The sequence below is a fragment of the Helianthus annuus genome, chromosome 17, assembly GCF_002127325.2.
Source record: "Helianthus annuus cultivar XRQ/B chromosome 17, HanXRQr2.0-SUNRISE, whole genome shotgun sequence".
Lineage (NCBI taxonomy): Eukaryota > Viridiplantae > Streptophyta > Magnoliopsida > Asterales > Asteraceae > Helianthus > Helianthus annuus.
This window is the reverse complement of record NC_035449.2, coordinates 20,920,502-20,942,257: the sequence shown is the minus strand read 5'-3', so window position 1 is coordinate 20,942,257 and position 21,756 is coordinate 20,920,502. Positions and strand designations below refer to the sequence as shown.

Below are 21,756 nucleotides of genomic sequence, written 5' to 3'. Positions count from 1 at the left end.
TGGTGTATCCTGTTGCTAAAACATGTGGGCTGTATTGGACACTAGACCAGATTCCATCAAATTATTTAATGAGTTCCAGAGGTTTGCTGCATGAACAAGGTTATATTTGCTGGCTTTTAAAGCTATTAAGATTTTTGACTTTTGATGCATTTGGAAGGTTTTGATTTTGCCATTGTATTCCATGTAAAGTCTTCGGCTGGATGAGGTTCGAGTTTTTATTCATCTTTTACAAAAAGTCAACCTTTAACTCTTACAACCCCGTTAACCTTTTATCTGTAGTTTTTTAGTTTGACCCGTTAGGACACGTCCAAGATACTAAATGTGAGCACGCGCATTAAAACTAAAATACTAGCATTAGCATATGCTTGTATATCATAAAGCAGCTCTATATAGAGAACAAGATCTAAAAGCATATAAATAAATAAACAATTTCAATCTAATTTGCATCATAGCAGATTGCTAAAGCCGACGAGCTTGAAGATGATTTTGAATCTGAAACAAAACCAAAAACCAATTAAGTCAACCGCTTGACTACAAAGCAGGTAGTTAATTTCAACCCATTTACTTGCAAATTCGGGTGTAAATTGTCATTTTTTCCCTGAGATTTGCCCACTTTTGCGACTTTCATCCAAAGGTTTGTTTTTTCGCATCTGGGTCCTGGTGGATTCAAAAGCTTGTCATTTTCGTCCCTGGGGTTTGGCAATTTACTGCGACATTCGTTCCTCAAAGTTTGGCTCTCAGGGACGAAAATGAAACCACGAGAACCCAAATGCGAAAAAAACAAACCTTTGGATGAAAGTCGCAAAAATGGCCAAATCTCAGGGACGAAAACGACAAGTTACTCTATATTGGGTTATGTTTTAGCTCAAAAAGGTCACATGGTTCAAATCCAAAACATTTGAGTAAAGCCGTAAAGAGTCAAAGTCTCCAAAAGTATTTCATTTTCACCTACAATCTCCTGTATCGGTTTGTTCAAGAATCATTTTTTATAACAAATCATTTATAAGAAATACTAGACAAAAAAAATGCTTCAGTCAACCCAACCCAAAGTCCAAAATTTGACCTGTCTTGAAATAAACATATTTAAACCCGTTACCTAACCCATCCATTTTATCGCAGTTAGTGCATAGTAAATTAGTAGCCAGACACATAAAAAAGAGGAAAGACAAACCTTCTAAACCGTTTCGCATCCAATCTTGTGTGCAAATAAGGGCTTGCAAAGTATCCGCACTTAACGAGCTTCTATATTGATCAAGAACTCTATCTCCAGTGTCAAAAACCGAATCCAACGAGACCTTCGACATCGGAATACCCAAAATGTTTCTCGCCATCATAGATAAAACAGGATACCGAGGAGTGTGAACTCTCCACCAATTTAATATATTAAAATCGACGTTACGAGGAAATAACGGCTCCTCAAGATACTTATCAAGGTCAGACTTCACATTTTGATTTTGCGAAGTCTCATGAAGAAACCGGTCAAACCCGGTCAACCGGTCTCGGGTATCATTCCCACCGTCACTCCCACCTACCTGACTGTTAGAAGCTAACGTAGAGTACACATCGTGCCCGTTGTAAAGCGCCCTCATACAATTCGAAACAATATCGACACAATCGGGCGCATCACCGCCGTAAATTTGCGGGTAATAATATTCCACTAGTTTCATTTTAAACCGAGGGTCTAAAATGGCTGCAACTGCTAAAACCAAACTGCACTTCTTCCAATAATCATCGAATTTACTTTTCATTTTTAACGATAACGAGCTTATAAGTTCATCCCGGCTTTGACACCAATCGATTAACTGTAAATGAATATCACAAACCTCGGGAAAATATATATTTGCGGTTGGAATCTTGCTTCCCGCAAAAACCGTCGCCACTTCGACGAATAACTTCAAAAAACTCGTTATCGTGCTAGCTTGACTCCATTCATCATCGGACGGACACATTGTGTAAGCGAAATCATGTTCTTGAAGACGCGAAAACGCCTCACGGTATTCCAACGCGACATCGAGCATTGTGTAAGTTGAATTCCAATTAGCGGGATTATCGAGATACAATGATTTCTGGCTGTCGGCTCCGACTTCTTGAACCATTTCGTTAAACTTTTCGTGAATTGATTGTGAACTTTTTATGTACCGTATGCTTTCGCGGATCTTGCAGATTGTTGAATCGAGAGCTTCTAGACAATCTTCAACCATGATTTTGATGATATTTACCGCGCATCTTACTTCGAATATCTGACCGTTACATAACAGAAACCGGTTTTGCGATAAATGTTCTCTAACTTTACAAACAATACTGTCGTGAATCGAACAACTGTCACACGTCATAGAAAACAACTTCCGGTCAATATCCCATTCCATTAATCTCGCCATTACAATTTCGGAAACCACGTCTTCGGTTTGAACCGGGTCTACGTATATAAAACTTAATATCTTCTTTCGTAAAGCCCACGAGTCGTCAACCGAATGTGCAGTCAAACATAAGTACTTACCGTCACCTTTTGCGGTCCACGTGTCGACACTTAGGCTGATTTTCCCTGGAAGTTCATCCAACATTTCGCATACTTTTTGTTTCTCTTTTACGTAAATTTCCTTACAATCGGCCACAACTCCATCGAGCGTCACGAGCTCAAACAACGGCTGAAGTTTTCTAACGAATACTTTAAACCCAATATGTTCCACCATAGCTAGAGGATAACCATGTAAGATAATCATTCGGGCTAGATCGAATCGACTTCTTTTGTACTCAAAGTTACCAGCGGTTCCGTTAACAAGCCCGTCTTTTAACGGGGCTTGTTCGTATCTAATGAGATTAGGTGTGTCGGTTTTTGTATGATCATGACTGTAAGTATAGTTGACCGGGGTCAAAGATCCTTCTTTTTTCTTTCTTTTTGATGTTAGCAACTGAGAAACGTCGTGATTATTTCTTCTTCGACATCTGATTAAGTGATTTCTTAAATGAGACGTGCCACTTGTACTTGAACCACTGAGTTTCTTCTTACAATGCTTACAAACAGCAACACATGTGTCACCTCGTTTGACCCGGTCAAAGTCTTTCCATACTGCTGATTTTAATCTACTACAATCTACTAGAACTGTCTCTTCAGAAAGCTCCATTGAATCTGCATGTGCACCCAAATAACGAGTGTTGTCAACCAAAATAAATAGCGTCGAAGTTTTTTATGATGGCTATGAACAATCATATAAATAATATACATCAAGTTATCAACTATCACATGCTTTTATATGAAAACTTAAAGAATCCATGATGCATAGATGGCAAAAAGAACGAAGAAAATAATATCACACACTAATCAAAAAAGGAAATGAAAATAGACGATAACAAAAGTATGGGTCAATATTGACGCCTGCAGACTCGGTGTACTACATTATAATGTTGTTACATAGTAAAAGGTGAGTGAAAGACAAGACCAAAAAAGTTAGATTTTAAGAATTATAGTAGTTACAGCACCATAGCAATAGGAAGCTTCAAGGATGCCATGTCAGCATAGTTGTACAGCAACAAGTCATTCAAAAATGCATTTTACATATGTATGTTGTTTACTTTAAAAGTACAGAAAACAGTAGTCGCACCAACAAACAGATCACCATATGACAGAATGATACTAGTTAGCAGACGCTCGTAATCGCACCAAAATTTGTACCCATTATCAATCAAATGGGCATGAATAACAAGAAGCTAACAAATAAACGGGTACCACAAGACCTCCCCGTTGAGACGGCTTTCACCATCAAACCACACACATGTTCTATTTAATATTTCTTTCGCAACATAATACACAAGATTATAAAAGAAACCGAAGTATAGCCACAGAATATGAATGTTTAAGTTTAACAAATGCTATATCTGTTAAGGGACTTCCCATTATCAACCAGAAAATATCTGGGAATTAAAACCAATGGCTCAGATTTAAAGAATGCAAGAAAAACACCAAAAAACATTACAAGAAAGAATCTTTCTACCTTTTCAGATGCTGCAGCTTAACTAAATTTCTACATTGACAGATTTAGAAATGTTTTGACACAAGAAAATCAATCCCTTAACAGTAGCCACAAGAATTCCTTTAAGTGGATGATCACATATTACCATAACACTATAACAAAGAAAAGAATATAGAATCCATAACCAATTAACCATAGAACAACAACCCTAAATAACTACTCAGAAAATACCAAAACTAATGTGAAACAATTTTTTTTTTCTCCCATACTTTGCCCTACAAAATTCAAATTCAAGCCAACAACTTATGCACAAATTAACTACAAAAAAAAAAAAAAAAAAAAAAAAAAACACTCATAATCAAAATTGAGGCGCTGATTACCAATTTTGAAAATTGGCAACCCGTATTTGACCCGAACAGGATCCGAATACGACCCAAGAAATCGGGTAAAGCGAATTTTAATTAAATAAAAAGCCCTAATTGGTATCGGATCGGGGAAAGTGCCGATTCGATGAATTCGGACTTCGGGTTTGAATATATTTTAAATAAAATATAAAAGTTGAACGAGCATTGGTGAAAGTAAAGAGATAAATACGATTGATGCATAAGAAATTGATGAAGAGAAAACATACAGAGAGAGAGAGTGATTGCAGAGCGAAAAATTGAAACGGTTAAAATTAGGGTTTATATGGATGGATAGCGTTAAAAGAGGGTGTTTGCGTGACGAGAAAATATGGGTATTATTATTGGGTAACAATTGGAGCAACCGCAAGAAGGCGCCAACCCGATGGTTAAAACATTTGGGCCTTGGCCCAAACTCTTTTTGGGCTTAAAACTACTTGACGAGGTTCTTCCATCTTTTGTATTCGTATTTAATTTTTTTTACACAACTAGAGCCTAAAGGTGCACATTTTGGTTAAATTTCAGTAACTGGTTTCGGTTAACAAAATTGATGGTTATTTTCTCATTTTTGCTTTAACCAGTGATTACTATAACTGATTTGGTTATCCGCTTTAACCGCTTCAGCTAATAACTGTTTTTTTTTTCCGGTTAATTAACCAGTTTTTACCTTTTTTATTTGATTTTTTCAGTTGGTAATCCGGTTTAGCACCGGTTAAAATTTAAAAAAAAATATCAACCGGTTAGGAACCAGAAGTAAAGTTAACTTTAAACAGGTTACTAATCGAATGGTTATTAACCGATTCAAATTAATAAACCGGTTATCATGTGCAGCTTTATTTACAAAGGCATTGTATTGGGTTTAAATCTATCTATTACAAAAAAAAAAAAAAAAAATGATTAATATCCATATGATACTATGAAATTCACCGCATTGCTTGTATTTTGTGGATAACTATATAATAATAACTTAATATGAATAATAACTTCTTCATTTTGGTAAATATTTATTAAACCATCCATTTTTATAAATATTTTTTTTCGACTTATACAATTTTGAAAAAATAAAAAGCTCTTCTTTCTTTCGCTAAGTTTTAATTTCATCTTTATTAATTTAGATATCTTTAACTCAGATTAGAAAAATCAAATAAAAAGTTGATTTTGCCTAAGTAGCCTAGTAATACATATTAATCTTTTATTTTTTAAATCAATGACTAAAATTAAAGTGTATGAAAAAAATGAATGTAATTTTAGAATATTCATATAAATTCAGACTTATGCCCGTTATGCTGGGAGATTGAAGAAGATAGTGATCATCTATTTATATCATGTTTGGTGACAACAGTTATATGGCAAAGGGTGTCGTCTTGGTGTACAATAATCAAAAGTGTACGCATTTTCTATCTTGGGTCTATTAAAGGTTCAAGATGGAATTAATGGCTCGGATTTAAAAAAGCGAATGGTGTAGTCGATATACTAATCACATGCTAGATAATATGGAATGTTAAGAGTGAAGTTGTATTCAGATCGAAACAGATGGAAATTGGGAACATGTTGGATGAACTTTGAACATTAGGGTTTTTCTGGGTCAAAAACGATCAAAATTAGGGATTCTGGATTTGAGACAATGATGCAGCTTTCAGTTTTAGTATTAGTATTTTAATGTAACAAACGGTAGTTAGTAGACTGAATGTACATATGGGGAGAGTCTTGTACGGGTAGGGTTGTAAATGTATGTGGGTGGGGGCCTTTTGTTGGGTTGAGTAAAATTGGATTTTCAAAAAAAAAAAAAAAAAAAAAAAAAAACTATGTTGTATATTATCATATTTGTGTTGATTTTTTTACTAAATTTTGGTCCTGTCTTTTTTGTGTTGTATTTATTGTGATAGATTTTTTTTACTAGATTTTTTGTGTTAGATTTTCGAAAAACAAAAAGTGAGAGTTTTTGCTTTAGGACCAAAATGTTCTTTAATCATACCTAGATCATGTGTAGTGGAAAGGTGAAGTGGGTGTTAAGTTGCCCCATAACGTCCCAAAATGTCCCGTACACCGCCCTAGGGGCGTGATCTTCATTTTTTTTTGTCCAAGGCGTGTTAGTGAAAACGTCCTATCTCAATTGAATGGACCAATAGAATTGTTTTCCTTTTGTTTTTGTTTTTGTTTTATTTTCCTAAAAAATAATAATAATTGGGTAATTATTATTTATTACAAGAGCATTATACTACTACACCCTTTTTTAACTTCACGTTCAATAATGCCCCCCATCCGCCACACATGATCTTATAATGAGTCAACTTTTTAGTAGATTTTCCCCATCTTTAGTTCATTTATTTTTAATAACATTTTTATATTTAAATTCATCCCTGTAGATAATATATATTTTAACATATTTGATTTTTTTATAATAGTTCAATTATTATTTAATTTTTATTTTTAATTATAAGGGTACTCTTATCATTCACAAAAAAAAATATTTGAGAAAATGTAACAGAGTTACAACTTCGGACTCAATGGGTAATAAAATGAAAATCCAGGTACTTAGGTAGTTAATTTTTTTTATTATGAACTTAAGTTATTAAAACCACTAAATGATAATTCTTTTAATAACCATGAGATACGAAAAAAAAAAATTAAAAAGACAAAAACTATCAACTAAATATATAAAATAATATCACGCTACTTACTTTATTTTGGATATGTGAGGTTTTGCTATGTTTTAAAGGCTGCATCAACGAAAATAGTACAAGTCAAACCAAATACAAAAGCATGGAATAGATCTCACGAGGAAAACCAAGCAACCTTACTAGCCTGCCCCACATTTCCTTTTGTAGTGGAGGTAAAGTTAATAATTTTGAGGTACATGTTACAATCAGACAAATAGATCCAACTATTAACTATTTTGTTCCGGTTAATTAAGGTTGTCATTCTTAATTAAACAAATATATTTTAACTAGTGTGAATTACACGTAAAGGTATTAACCTTTTTTTTAAATACTCAACTGGTTCTGGTGTTTTTTTTAGCAATAACAACTGGTTCAAGTGTTTTTTTAGCAATAAAAAAGTTAAAAGTTAAGTTTGATACCCTTCTAAAAATAAATTAAAATATTGGTCTGTTGGGACGTTGGGTAACCAGACCTTAATTATTATACTAGACTAGATTGGGCTTATATATCAGCCCACTTAGAAAACAATGTCTGGTAAATTACTCAAAACTAGTGGCCGAAAGCCGGAAATCAGAGCCGACCCTGAGAATTCGTGTACCTTATTCGAGCTCGAAAAAATGTGCTCTTAGGCCTTAACGAAATTGGGTATTTGGCTCACTAAAGGTCTAAACCTAATGCCAAAGGGGTTAATAACTAATCTAAACCATAAGAATAGTTTTGTAAGGGGGGTTATGTTGGTGTTTGTATGAATGTTCCCGATTAAAAAAATATTTTACATATACATATCGGGGTTTTTTCATAAAAAAACGTACCCCTCGAAATATCGGGCCCTGGCCGGTGGTCCTCCCCGCCCACTCCCAGGGCCGGCCATGCCGGAAATCACACGTTGTTGAAAGGCTCGGTTTCAATGACTAAAAAAAGTTTATTTACAATAGTTTTATTATACGTGTGATATGATTTAACCCGAAAAATAAAGTCGTATTTACATTGATCGAAAATCATAAAAACGAATATCGATATCAATGTTGTTTGTTTGGTACTGACTCAATTTATCACCGTAGTGCTATTTCGAATATGATGTCATTTTCAGTGGAACTTATAAAAGTATATCGAGAAAAAAAATACAATCGAGTCTTTATTTTTCATAAATAAACTAACAAACAAAAGTGACAATAACATGATAAAAACTATTCCGTTAGAAAGGCATATTTTATCTATATTATAATGTAGGGATGAGCTCCATTCCATTTCCAACCGATATCAATACCAAAAATCTCAAAAAATGGGTATCGGTACCGAAAATACCAGTTGGTACGGTACGGTACCTGTATTTGAAAGTAAAAACTGATAAATACGTACCGGTATCAAAAACACCAAATGTCGACACCGAAAATATTTCAGTTTGGGAATTCAGTACCGGTTCCAAAACGGTACTTGATATCATTTGCTCATCCCTATTATAACGAGTGGAACTGAAACAAAAATGAAGATGAAGTTACTATTTACCAAGTCTTACAAATGTTTTAAAGTTATTAAATCTTATGCTATACAACTCTTTTAACTTTACAATAGAAAGGAAGGGTACGAAAACCCATAGGATATAAAACATATATTATAAGATGATTCAGCTTTAATAAACCCGCACGAGGCGTGTGTACGAACGTACGTATGTGAGTAGGTTGATAGAAATATACGTGTGGAGTAAAGTTGACAAAAGTAATTTGAAACATGAAGCAGAAAGTAAAAATAGTCGGTGGGTCCATCTTACATCTGGAAGTCTTGTCCCTTCATCAACCCCACCCCACATAACTATTATAACATTCTTTCTTTTTACCAGATAACCATGCTTGAGTTTTTTCTTATATTCTTATGTTTAAATTATACATATAATATTAGCTTTTCCAAATTCATAAACATATTCCGGAGATAGCGGATACGAGGAAGAAGATGGTGAAATCAATTATTATCACAGGAAATTTATAGATAATGTTAACTGGTTAGGAAAAACCCCGTCACGTATAATTTCATCAAGATATCGTGTTTTTTAGGATAATTACGAGACAACTTTCGCATAGTTACTTGATTTTAAGCATGTGCAACATATAACAATCGGTATCCGACTTTAACAAATATGCTAACAAATAGTACACCATTTTAGATGCAAAACTATATACAGTGTTACATGTAGAACAACGTGGTTCTATTAATTCCGCACCAACAACCTCTAAACGTTAACCATTAACAAGTGCAACTAATCTTCAACAAGATGACAGCTCATAAAATCAAACATATAATCACTAGTCACATGCATGGTTGATCGGATCTGGGCATTGCGAACCAACTAAGAGCATGCGGTAGTTGATCTTGTGATGCGAAACACATCCAAAACTGCTATAGTGACTTCTACGTCCAAAGGGAGCAATGAGAGGGGCGGGAGCACCACCCCATGATCTTTAGGGCCAAATGGAATCGTGGGAATAGCGGATGTCCGTTATGCATTTCCGCCACCATAATATCAGTTGTTCTTTATATTTATATAAAAAAGTGAAATGTATTATTTTAAAATTAAAAAAAAGATGATCTCAAATACTTTAATTAGATATCCATAGTATATAAAGTAATTACGTATTATTTATTAATATAACAATTAATATGATGATTATTAATTAGTTGCAATTAAACAAGACAAGAGAGACCATTTGTAACAATATTATTCATATTTATAATTTTTGTGATTTGGCCACAATGTTTTATTTCATTTTCTTTCTAACCATAGGATAGGTGTAGTGATTTTCTATACAAATGAGTCAAACAATTAATAATTAAAATAGTCAAAAATGGAAAGAAATATCCAATCTCTGCAGCATAAATCATGCTTTTAGAAATTATTATTATTATTATTATTATTATTATTATTATTATTATTATTATTTTATCATTATTATTATTTTATTATATAAGACACAACTTTAAGATTTTATTGCCTTTCTTTTACCAAATTTACAACAATGTCATTTAACTTATAGTCTTTCTTTTGTATTCAACCCTTTAACTTTTATTATTGTCAATTACATTCTCTAATTTTTTTAAAAACATATATTAAATTATATCATCTTAGCTACAATAATGTTTTTTTTGTCATCAAAAATTTTTCTTTTTTTTTTTATTTTAGCCACATGAAATCTAAGCATATTTTATTTTATTTTTATAAGCCACATAGGGAATACAAATAACTAATAATTTTGTACTCACATACTTTTTTTCCTATGTGTTAATTATATTAAACAATTGAGTGTTCTATTTTTTATATTTTTTATTTTACTAAACATGTTATCATCACCTTTTATTAAAAATCGGGTCACCCCACAGTTATAATAAATAATATTAAAACACAACTTTCTGGTCAGCAAACTCTATCGGCCACAACTGTGAGTGTCCGCTGTAGTGGTTGTTGCAAGTTGGTAATCTTCGGCGTGTCAGGTCGTAACAACACGTCATAAGTATCACATCAACGTTTTTCTTCTATTCATTATATTTTATTCCGTTATTTTGTTGTTTTACATATTTATATTTTGCAGCTTTGTACTGGTCTTTACCGTTTGATTCATACGTGGATTCCCCATCGCAATACGCGGTGAAGAAATCCTAGTTATAAACTATAAATAAGCAACATATATATGCATATGGAAGTTGTATTATAGGTTTTGGGAGTTTTCCAAAAAAAAATGGATTTTTCCTTTATAACCCTAAAGTTTAACTCTTTGACAATTTAAGTTTAAAGTTTCATTCTTTGGTAGTTTGAAACCCTTTGATTATTTTGGTTTTTCACTTATAATTCAAAAGTTTCTATATTTTGCAATTTAACCACTTTGATTTTTTTTTTTTTTTACTTTTAACTCAAAGTTTTACATCATTTGCAATTTAACCCCAACTTTTTTTAACATTCAACTTTGATCCCTTATACATTTCATCTTTCGCAACTTTTCCGTTTAACGTTTCGTTTTAAATTTTCCTAGTTAACACGCTGCAACATGCGTGTGCGGTTTCAATGTTTTTTCATCTATTTTTTCCGGTTTGACAGACCTTTCGCAGCGCATCTATTTCCCTCGTTTGATAAGTCTGTCGCAATGCGCGGATCAGAATCAACTTAGTTATTCTTTTTATGTTTTACACACAGGTTCACGGTCATGTAAGAGATATTTGACTTTTATCTAATTTGATATATAACTAATGAATACCCGCCGTATTGCGGCGGATGGTAATTCTATTCTATTCTATTCTATTCTAGTATATATTAAATCACAACTCCTTATCTACAGGAAAGTTGTGATGTTTTTACATTTTACCACAAAGTTGATGTTTTTATTTTTTACCACAACATTTTGTGGTTTTTGATCTTGGCAAAAGTCCCTTATTTAGTTTCTATGCTTTTTAAATTCAAAAATAAAACTTAATATATATTCCTATTATATATTATCAAGTTAAACGATATCAACATTTAATATTACTTTATTATTATTATTATTATTATTATTATTATTATTATTATTATTATTATTATTTTTAAGCATATTTTATGTTTTCTTATAACTTTTTAAAATAAGATTGTGAGTAAATTACAAGTTTTGTCCTTTATGTTTACACCAAATTGCAGCAGCTGTCCTTTAGCGCAAAAGTTTACGAGTTTTGTCCTTAACGTTTCAAAATCCTGCACGTTATGTCCTTTAAGCCAAACCCAGTTACATTTTTTGGTTAAATCTGGTCATGTGCCTTACACATGAGGGTATTGTTGTCATGTCACCTTCTTAAGGGCTATTGTATAAAGAACTTTTATTGAGGGACTATTTCTGTAAAAATGAAGATGTAAAGTATAGATAAAAAACCTTTGCACACATCTCTCTACCACTTGCCACCACCACTCACCACAACCCACCGTCACCATCTGCCACCTACCACCGGAAACCTACCATCACCTTCAAACCGTTTCCTACAACCACCTGAGAGAGATAGAGATGAGATTTCAGATAGAGAGATTTTAGCCCTAAACACTTTAATTTCCCCAAATTTACCCGCCAAATCAGCCATGGACGACCTTCAAGCAACCTACAAAGACGATCTAGACGAAGACACTTCCAATTCCCCAACACAACCACCATGCATTTCATACTTCTTCAAGCGAATAGGTTGTAATGTTGTAATTCTTTCGATGATGGCAGAATTGTTTCAGATCTGTTGTTGTAGTTGATACTTATCGGAGAAGGTGTGCGGGTTTTGAAAGAATATTCTTTAGAGTTTCAAATTGTGATTAATCAGACCTGAGATAGGAAGACAATAGTTAATTGTTTGTGAAAAAAGAATCGGATGTTGTTTGATATTGTGTTTTACAAAGACGAAGATTGAGTTGCATGTTGTTTTAAATCAACATACAGAAGGCAACGACTGAATTGAAATTTGTAGTAAGATAGTGTTGAATGGCTACTGATTAGTAATCGAAGAAGAAGATAGTTTTTGAAAGAAATTATAAAAATACAGGTTGGTGTAGTGACGAAAGGTGTGAAGAATTATAAAAAAATTAGAGTTCTTGTGTGTTGTTGAAAGAAATTAGAGGAAGCGGGTTATGTTTATGGCTTGATAATTTTGAAGGCACTGCATGTTGGGTGGGAGAGATAGAGAGATATTGAGATAAGATAGAGATTATATAACCCTTTTATTTTTTAGTTTGTTATAAAATAGTCCCTCAATAAAAGTTCTTTACACAATAGCCGTTGATAAGGTGAAATGACAACAATACTCTCATGTGTATGGCACATGACCAGATTTAACTGAAAAATCTAACTAGGTTTGGGCTAATGGACATAACGTGCAGGATTTTGAAACGTTAAGGACAAAACTCGTAAACTTTTGCGATAAAGGACAACGCCTGCAATTTGGTGTAAACATAAAGGATAAAACTTGTAATTTACTCTAAGATTTTTTCTGAATATTTGACTATGCAATTAAAGTGTTCTTATTTTTATCTATGTCTCATTATTAATTTTACTCAAAACCGAGTTGTGAATAGTAAAATATAAGTGAACGAAGCATAAATATATATGTCCCCAAATTTGTATCATGGTTTAGTTTTTTATATAATTAGACGCTCTTGACTTCTTTTCGTTATTTTGATAATAGAGTTAAATCCTTCATAAATTTTCCAGTATACCGTTGTGACGTACTTACTTTTATTTACGTTTTGAGAAAAGTTGATTTTTTATATAAATTGACGTGGGTTACTGTTTTTGTTATTTTAATGATATAGTTGAATGCTTTATAAACCCAATCAATACCGTCCGTTGTCATCGTAAACGAATCGAACATCATTACCGTTGTACCGGTATTGGCAATATTATCCGAATCGGCATCGTTATTAGTTTTTATGATTTCTGATTGTTAACAACATTTGTAGATATCATCTTGGGTGTATGTTTTTCGGTTGTTTATATTGAGCGTTGATATCGCATATGTTTTGTTGTAACAAATCAAAACAATACCGACCGAATGTCCACCGCATCGCGACGAATCCCACTAGTAAGTTATGAAAGCTGATACTTTTTATGAAAATTATTTTTATGAAAATTCGAACTAAACAATATATAATTAACATAAGTAGAATAGTGTATTTTGTACATTGTAAGTGTAGTGATGTCCAATCAAATAATGCAGCAATTACGTACAAACTCAGGTGTATGAATCTCGTATTCATTGTTGTAATCTTACTTTCAAACAAAAACCTGCACTTGTCACATCATATATCATTTACGGCTTTCCGAACCTTACGGTCCTTTTTAAATTCCAACCTATTCATTCAATTCAAATAAAGACGAAAGAATATAAAAAAAAGTATTTTATCTCCTGTTATCAGTAGATATAATGATATAAAAAAATGTTATACTATTTAGCAATTCATGGTCACACCACACTTTATAATAAAGCTATAAAATCAGTAAATAAAATAATTTTAACTTTTGATAATTTTTATCTAAACACTAATATTTGAGCTGATGTAGCACTCAATTAATTAGAGCTTCTCAATGGTGATTTTGGCTTCAAAATTGGGGTCAAAGATTTTTGTATACGGGTTGAGGTGGGATCCGTATCCTGTTGTTATGACCCGCCTTTAATTGTACGCACATACGTTAAGTTTGCAAAACCCTAGATTTGAGTCTTCTTCTCCCTTCTGGTTCTGGTGTGCTCCTTCTCTTCTCCCTTATGATACAATCGTTCATCGAAACCCCAACCGCTCCGTTTTCAAGTATTGCATCCCTCATTCTCTCCGGAGATTTCTTAATCCGCATATATATACTCTTCCTCGCTTAATCTGGGTATCTTCTTGATCTTCAATTTAATCCATGTGCACGATTTAGGTGGTAACAATGGGGATTTTTCGCCTAGATGTAGCGCCAGCAATGACGCAAATGTTGTATTCCATTTTCATCATCCTATTCCACACCATTCTATAATAAACAAAAATATTTGGGCTGATGTAACACTCAATTAGAGCTTCTCAGTGTTCATTTTGGCTCTAAAATTCGGGTCAAAGATTTTTGTATACGGGTTGAGGCGGGATCCGTATCCTGTTGTTATGACCCGCCTTTAATTGTACGCACATACGTTAAGTTTGCAAAACTCTAGATTTGAGTCTTCTTCTCCCTTCTGGTCCTGGTGTGCTCCTCTTCTCCCTTATGATACAATCGTTCATCGAAACCCTAACCGCTCTGTTTTCAAGTATTGCATCCCTCATTCTCTCCGGAGATTTCTTAATCCGTATATATATACTCTTCCTCGCTTAATCTAGGTATCTTCTTGATCTTCAATTTAATCCATGTGTACGATTTAGGTGGTAACAATGGGGATTTTTCGCCTAGATGTAGCGCCAGCAATGACGCAAAAGTTGTATTCCATTTTCATCATCCTATTCCACACCATTCTCTACCACTTTTCACACACATACTCTCTGATCCAGAGAGTTCACTTTGGAGTTTGGGATCACTCCACCAAATCACTTGTAATAGATTTGTTTGAGAGAGAGAGAGAGAGAATTTGTAATCATCAATCTTCAAGAAGTTATTTGTTTTTATACTTGTTCGACATGATCCTTTCCATAATCATTATTTGTGAACGAGTTTGTATGGCCATTCTTGGCTAAACTTCGTGTATTGCTTAGGTTGAAGATGAAACTTGGTATGAGTTAAATGTCTAAATTGACAAAGTAGTGTGTTATGTTTTTTAGAATTCTTTTTACACTTCTCCGTTGGTAATGGGATTCATTCTTCAGTTTTGATTTTTTGATCTTGTAAGTGTTCTTGATAAACTTAGTAGTGTGAAGCTTATTAGTACACTCATGGTGTGTGACAACCCATATACTACAAGAAGGATCCCATTTTAGTAGTGGATAACCTATTTGTGATTTCACATCTTGTGATTAACCCTCACTTATCAAGAGCTTCGATGGAGCATGTACGATCTATATACCAGGCTTCAATGTTAAGCCAAATCTTGGTTTGCCGACTTGATCTAACACGGTCTTTATGCTAGGTTTTGGCACGGACAAGAGTTGTTGAACTCATATTAAAAGGTATAAAATTTTATATATATCTTATTATTATAGCGTCACTTGTTAAATAAAGATCAATTACTCTAAATAAGAACATGCCACATTAGCAACATTATCACCAAGTATCTATCTCTGTGTTTTTGTTGGACCCAAAAAGGGACCACGATTATAAAGGCCGTGAGATGTAATGGTAGAAGAAGAAGGGTAGTTGGATGTCTTTAATCTGGACCTAGGTTGGTGGCTTTGTAAACAAGCTTTCCTCTAGAGTCTATAGGCAAAGGGAATAAGGTAAGCTTAAGTGGATCCTTCCATTCTAACTTTAAAAATATAATTCATAAATTTATTATAAACCTATCGGTAACCTTAGCTAGGAGTCGGGTCTTTTTCAATTAAGTTCACCACACCACTAAGCCAATAACTTAGCTATATTCATCCCAAATGGATTCAAAAACCCAAAGCAATACTTCTCTTGATCTTGATATTCTCTACTCATTATGATTACTTGCATTAACTTTTTGTTTTTATAGTTAGTCTATTAAACAAAGCAAGCAAAAGATAAATAACCAACTAGTTGGTAACTTAAAAATTGAGTAGTAAAAGTCGTATCCTTTAAGTTCAATACTTGGTTCTTACATAAACTTTACTACAGATGGTAGGTACACTTGCCTATTGTGTGTGTTTAGACTAACTAATAATCATTTCTTATGAATTTAAAATAACAGTGTTCCAAAGTTAGTAAAACGTCTAACCACTACTAAACACGCTACATCAAGTTTTTGGCTCGTTGTCGGGCGCATGCCAATTTTAAAGAAATATTTTCTTTTAGTTAGTAATCTATTTTTTCTCCATCTTTTGTGTCTTCCATTTCTCTTTCTATATAGGTGGTGCATGACGTTCTTGTTCGGGTAACTAAAGTACTCGTCTAACCTGAAAGATTCCTCATGCACTCTTCACGGCCTACCCGATGAAGATCCCCATATTTATATTGCAAATTTCCTTACTTTCAAGCTTCACAATAACACACCCAATGTCATTCGTCGTCGCATGTTTCCTTTCTCACTAAAGGATCGTGCAAGGGCATGGCTAAATTCACAACAAAAGGGTACGATCACTACATGGAATGATCTTGCCCAAAAATTCCTTTCAAAATATTTTCCACCCATCAAAACCGCAAAGTTAAGAAATGATATTACCACATTTACCCAAGAAGACGGTAAATCACTATATCCGGCGTAGGAACGTTTCAAGGACATTCTTCGAAAATGTCCTCACCACTACTACCCACGCTTGATAACCGTGTTCCAAAGTTACTAAAACTAAACACTACTAAACACGCTACATCAGCCCCACCCCTCCGAACATGGTGTATTAAGTTGAAATGGTGATGGATACATTGACGGTTAATGGTAAACACAAGAACCTCTGCTTATTTACTTCGATTTCAATTCTATTTTACTCTATTTGGTTTAGTGTAGGTTAGATTGGAACATGATACAACTTTACTTGAACATTTGTAGCCATCATTAGGGTCAATGGTACCAACACCCACCCCGTTTCCACTTGAGGGTGGTTTTGAGGTTCTTGAACAACTTGACCTTAGATTTTCGTTTTTCATATGGAATGCAAGATAGGATCTAGTAGACTAGTGTTGCTGCCTAATTATGTAATTATGGCTATATACTTTTGTAAAACTAATATCTGATCCCCCTACTTTTAATGCCTAATTATGCTAATTATGTAGGTTATTTTGTAAATGGTTTGGTTTGCTTGTGTATACAGTTGGTTTGGCTTGGCTTGAGATTGCATGAATTGTTTAGTTCGAATGGGTAGCAGAGTATGCTTACATTTATTTGAAGGGTTGGTTTGTTTCATTCAAATGGGTCAAAATGGTTAGGCTTTTGTTTGGTTCATGGTTAACATGCATGTAAGTATCTCAGTATGGTTCAAACGGTTTGGTTTCATGCATGCAAGTATGGGTTGGAATTCATGGTTAATATGTTTATTTGTAGGTTTGGTTTGTTTCGTTCAAATTGGTCAAAATGGTTTGGTTTGTTTGGTTGAAATGGTTAGGTTTCATGCCTGGTTTGTTTGGTTCATGGTTAACATGCATGTAAGTATCCCAGTATGGTTCAAATGGTTTGGTTTCATGCATGCAAGTATGGGTTGGACTTCATGGTTAGTATGTTTATTTGTTAGTATACAGTTCAAATCATTCAGAGGGGTCAAAATTGGTTTAGCTGGTTTGGTTTCATGCATGTAAAGGTTGTCGATTCATGTTGGGAATGGTTAGCTAATTCATATTGGGTTTGGAGGGAATGAGTTTGTTAATATGGGTATGGGTTTTGGAAGGAAAACACAACTTTTTTAGATGAAATCTAACATTCAATAGCATGGCCGGCCCTATGGGTGGGTGGGGGGACCACCGGCCAGGGCCCGATAGTTTGAGGGGCACGTTTTTTATGAAAAAACCCGATATGTATATGTAAAGTACACCCATAGAAACACCAACATGGCCCCCCTTACAAAACTATTCTTATGGTTTAGATTAGTTATTAACCCCTTTGGCATTAGGTTTATGTAACAACTCTCGGTAAAAACAACACCCTCATAAATAGGTTCCGACACTCTTATAAAATGTCCCAAAATGTATTATATTATATCCCGTATGTGAAAACCGAGCCGAAATATAACATAACCTATAAAATAAATTAAAAGCAGTAAATATTAAGTTGAGGCGGGCCGCGTAGACCCATGATGTGTGTAAAATGCAACATATAAATTACATCAAATAAGGCATAAAACTAACCCTTTTTAAGTACTAATGTTGGAAAAAGAGTGTTTTTGTCTTCCTTTTGTATTTTCAGGATGAAATGAGCTCAAATTCACAAGAAGCAAAAAGACAGCTAATTCTAACATAAATACAAGAAAAGGAATAAAAGTAGACTGCCCGAACCCTCAACGGCATCCTCCCAAGCAAAGAAGAGAAAACAGAAGACTGAACACGCCCCGTGCTCAGCCAGCATGGGGCCGTGCCCAAGAAGCAGCAGAAAAGACAAACCTGTAGAAGCTTCTATTGCCCACCACGGGGCTGTGTCCAGTGAGCACGGGGACGTGGCGAAAGTACAGCAGGCACATTAATTGTAATTGCGAATTACAATTAATGAAGAGAGAGTGTCAGACGGGCACGGGGGCGTGTCCAGCGGACACGGGGCCGTGCCCAGCCTTCTGTTCACCCTATAAATAGGAGTGCTTGGTTTCATTCCAACTCATCCCTTGGCACACCACCTCTCTCACACTTCATCCACCACCCACCACCACCATAACACCATCATCCACCACCATCATCCATTGTCCATCGTAGAGTGTGTGAGTCGTCTCGGGATCCAAGATTGATAGTAAGAGTTCTTGACAATCAAGGCCATGTTTGCCTAAGTCTCTTACATCACTTGGTGAAGAGAAGTGTTTAGTATAATACTTTTTATTTTTAATCTTTTGCACTTTTTATTTGGTTTTGTATTAATGACTTTAATAACTAGTTTCTTATGTTGAAGGTGATCTTTCCTTATCGTTTGTCCGTGGTGTCTTGACATTATTTTACTGTCTATATAAAATAAAAGATTTTCACCATTCATATCTCCACGGTCTATATGGAGATATGTTGGCTACCTGGTCGGGGGTTAAGGGAACGGTTTGGTAAGGGTCTTGCCCTTGTTCAGCGTTTAGAGGTCCTGCAAGGGACCTGGGTCAAATTTAGTAGGATCTCCTTCAATGCCCATAGGTATTGGATGGCGAGGATCCAAACTCTTTGACCCCCTCATAAGTTAACTACTATTAATACTATAACCCGGCTATTTAGGATTGTATCCCTACTGACTCAGACTACTTAGCCGAGGGTAACGTCACCGCCAAAAGCGGGGCCTACCACAATTTGCATTAATAACTTAATTGATTATCTTCCAATAATCCAACCCTTTAGGATTGTATCCTTGCTGACTCAAACTACTGGGTTGAGGGTAACGTCGCCTTCAAAAGAGGGGCCTACTACAATAACTAAGATAATCTCTTAAACAAGTGCAAAAGTGCGAAAATAATCAAAGGTTATACTAATACACGAGTCGGATCCAAGTGATTCATCTTGTCTATCTGTTTTTATTTTATTTTTATTTTTCAGCATTTAGTTAGTTTTTATTTTCTTAGTTTAAAAACATTTTTCTAACTTTTTGATTTGATTAGACGTTGAGCATAAACCGGTATTAAAAGCTCTTGTGTCCTTGGACGACCTCGGTATCTTGCCAACACTATACTACGTCCACGATGGGTGCACTTGCCCATATGTGTGTTTAGTGTTAGTAAATATCGTGTTTTATAAATTTAAAACTTGGCTAAAGGTGTAAAAAGGGCTTAATTATATATTAAAAATATATTACACTACACACGCATCAAGTTTTTGGCGTCGTTTCCGGGGACACAAGGATTTTAAGAAAGTTAGGAGTCAACGGCCTAATCATATTTTTATTTTTATTTTTAATTTTTTAGGATTTTCTTAGTTTTTCAGCTTCTGCAGAGCTCAGCACGGGCCGTGCCTGGTCGGACACGGGCCGTGCCCAGCATCGTTACTGGCAGTTTTTAGTTTTCCAAGTTACAGAAGGCTGACCACGGGGCCGTGTCGGTGCAACACAGGGTCGTGTCCAACTTCCAGTAACTGGGATCTGGAAAACAATCACTGTAACTCCGACCACGGGCCGTGTTCGCTGAACATGGGGCCGTGGTGAACCTTCTGACCAGCATTCTTTTCTGTTTTTATTGCAGGACTTGGAACCAGACGCCAATCTTACATAGTGTATGAGCTCCAGTTCTAATAAGGACATAAAAGAACCTCTAGAAGAACCCGAACGCTTTCTCAGAAAAAGATTAAAAGCTAAAAACCAAGAGAAAGTTTCGGGTGATCCACCTCCAATGGCGGACCAACGTACCCTCATGGATTATCTACGACCCACCGCAGGTAACCTAGGCGCCGCTATCAATGCTCCGAATGTTGAAGCTAATAACTTCGAACTTCGGCCGCATCTGATACAAATGCTCCAAAACTCCGCAACCTTCCATGGGCTTGCGGACGAGGATCCCCATCTACATATTACTAATTTCTTAGAAATATGTGATACCTTTCGGATCAACGGAGCATCAAATGACGCCATCCGCCTCCGAATGTTTCCTTTCTCACTAAAAGACCGAGCGAAAGCTTGGCTCAACGCCCTCCCAGCTGGATCGGTAAACACCTGGGATGAACTAGCCCAAAAATTTCTATATAAGTATTTCCCTCCAGCTAAAACGGCTAAATTAATGACTGAAATTAATACATATTCACAAGAGGACGGGGAATCCTTATATGAAACTTGGGAAAGGTTCAAGGAGTTATTACGCAAGTGTCCACATCATGGCCTTGCGATATGGCAACAAGTATCCACTTTCTATAATGGACTGTTGCCACACACAAGGCAGACACTTGATTCTAGCTCCGGGGGACTTTTAGGTAATCGACGCCCGCATGAAATATATAACCAAATTGAGGAAATTGCTCAAACCAATTTTCAATGGCACACCCCCCGAGGCAATAAAACTATTGCCCCGGGCGCCCATAAGGTCGATGAAAGCACTTCTTTACAAGCCCAAATCGAGGCCCTTTCTTCAAAAATAAACAAATTAGAAATGACAAAAACAGTCTCGGTTATGGCTTGTGAAGGGTGTGGTGGGCCACATGAAAATTGGAGTTGTATGAAAGAAACGGACGATCAACAGAATCGGTAAGCTACCTTGATAATAGACCTAGGCCGTCGGGTCCTCCAACGGGCACTTACAACCAAGGATGGCGAAATCACCCAAACCTTGGTTGGAGAGTGTTAGTGCACCTACGTCTGCTGACTACGTCTTCCATCGAGTCTTGAAGAATGAACAGATCGGAAATGACACGGATACCTAGAAACAGGAGATTGTATAGGGATCGCTTATATGTACATGTTCTAGGACCGCTTATGTGTCATGATAGGCTGGATCGCTTATTAGGTCAAATGTTTGGACCGCTTTTATGTCATGATGGTGGACCGCTCATACGTACATGTCGTATGAGCGGACCAGAA

General features: G+C 35.2%; 1 protein-coding gene and 2 non-coding genes across 3 annotated transcripts; all 3 read right to left on the bottom strand.

Moving 5' to 3' along the window:
* Positions 1 to 334: 334 nt before the first annotated feature.
* Positions 335 to 4,508, bottom strand: LOC110920634 (zinc finger BED domain-containing protein RICESLEEPER 1). The gene is made up of 3 exons (XM_022164811.2): positions 4,349 to 4,508; positions 1,172 to 3,127; positions 335 to 492 (listed from the first exon to the last, which is right to left on the bottom strand). Exons 2-3 carry the CDS (start codon positions 3,120 to 3,122, stop codon positions 437 to 439), a joined length of 2,007 nt encoding a protein of 668 aa, XP_022020503.1. The 5' UTR covers positions 3,123 to 3,127; positions 4,349 to 4,508; the 3' UTR covers positions 335 to 436.
* A 12,287-nt stretch (positions 4,509 to 16,795) lies between these two features.
* LOC118489466 lies at positions 16,796 to 16,902 on the bottom strand. The gene has a single exon (XR_004887487.1). It is a non-coding gene; the product is annotated as a small nucleolar RNA R71 (small nucleolar RNA).
* Positions 16,903 to 20,956: 4,054 nt separating this feature from the next.
* LOC118489663 lies at positions 20,957 to 21,063 on the bottom strand. Its single transcript, XR_004887680.1, has one exon. It is a non-coding gene; the product is annotated as a small nucleolar RNA R71 (small nucleolar RNA).
* Positions 21,064 to 21,756: the final 693 nt, after the last annotated feature.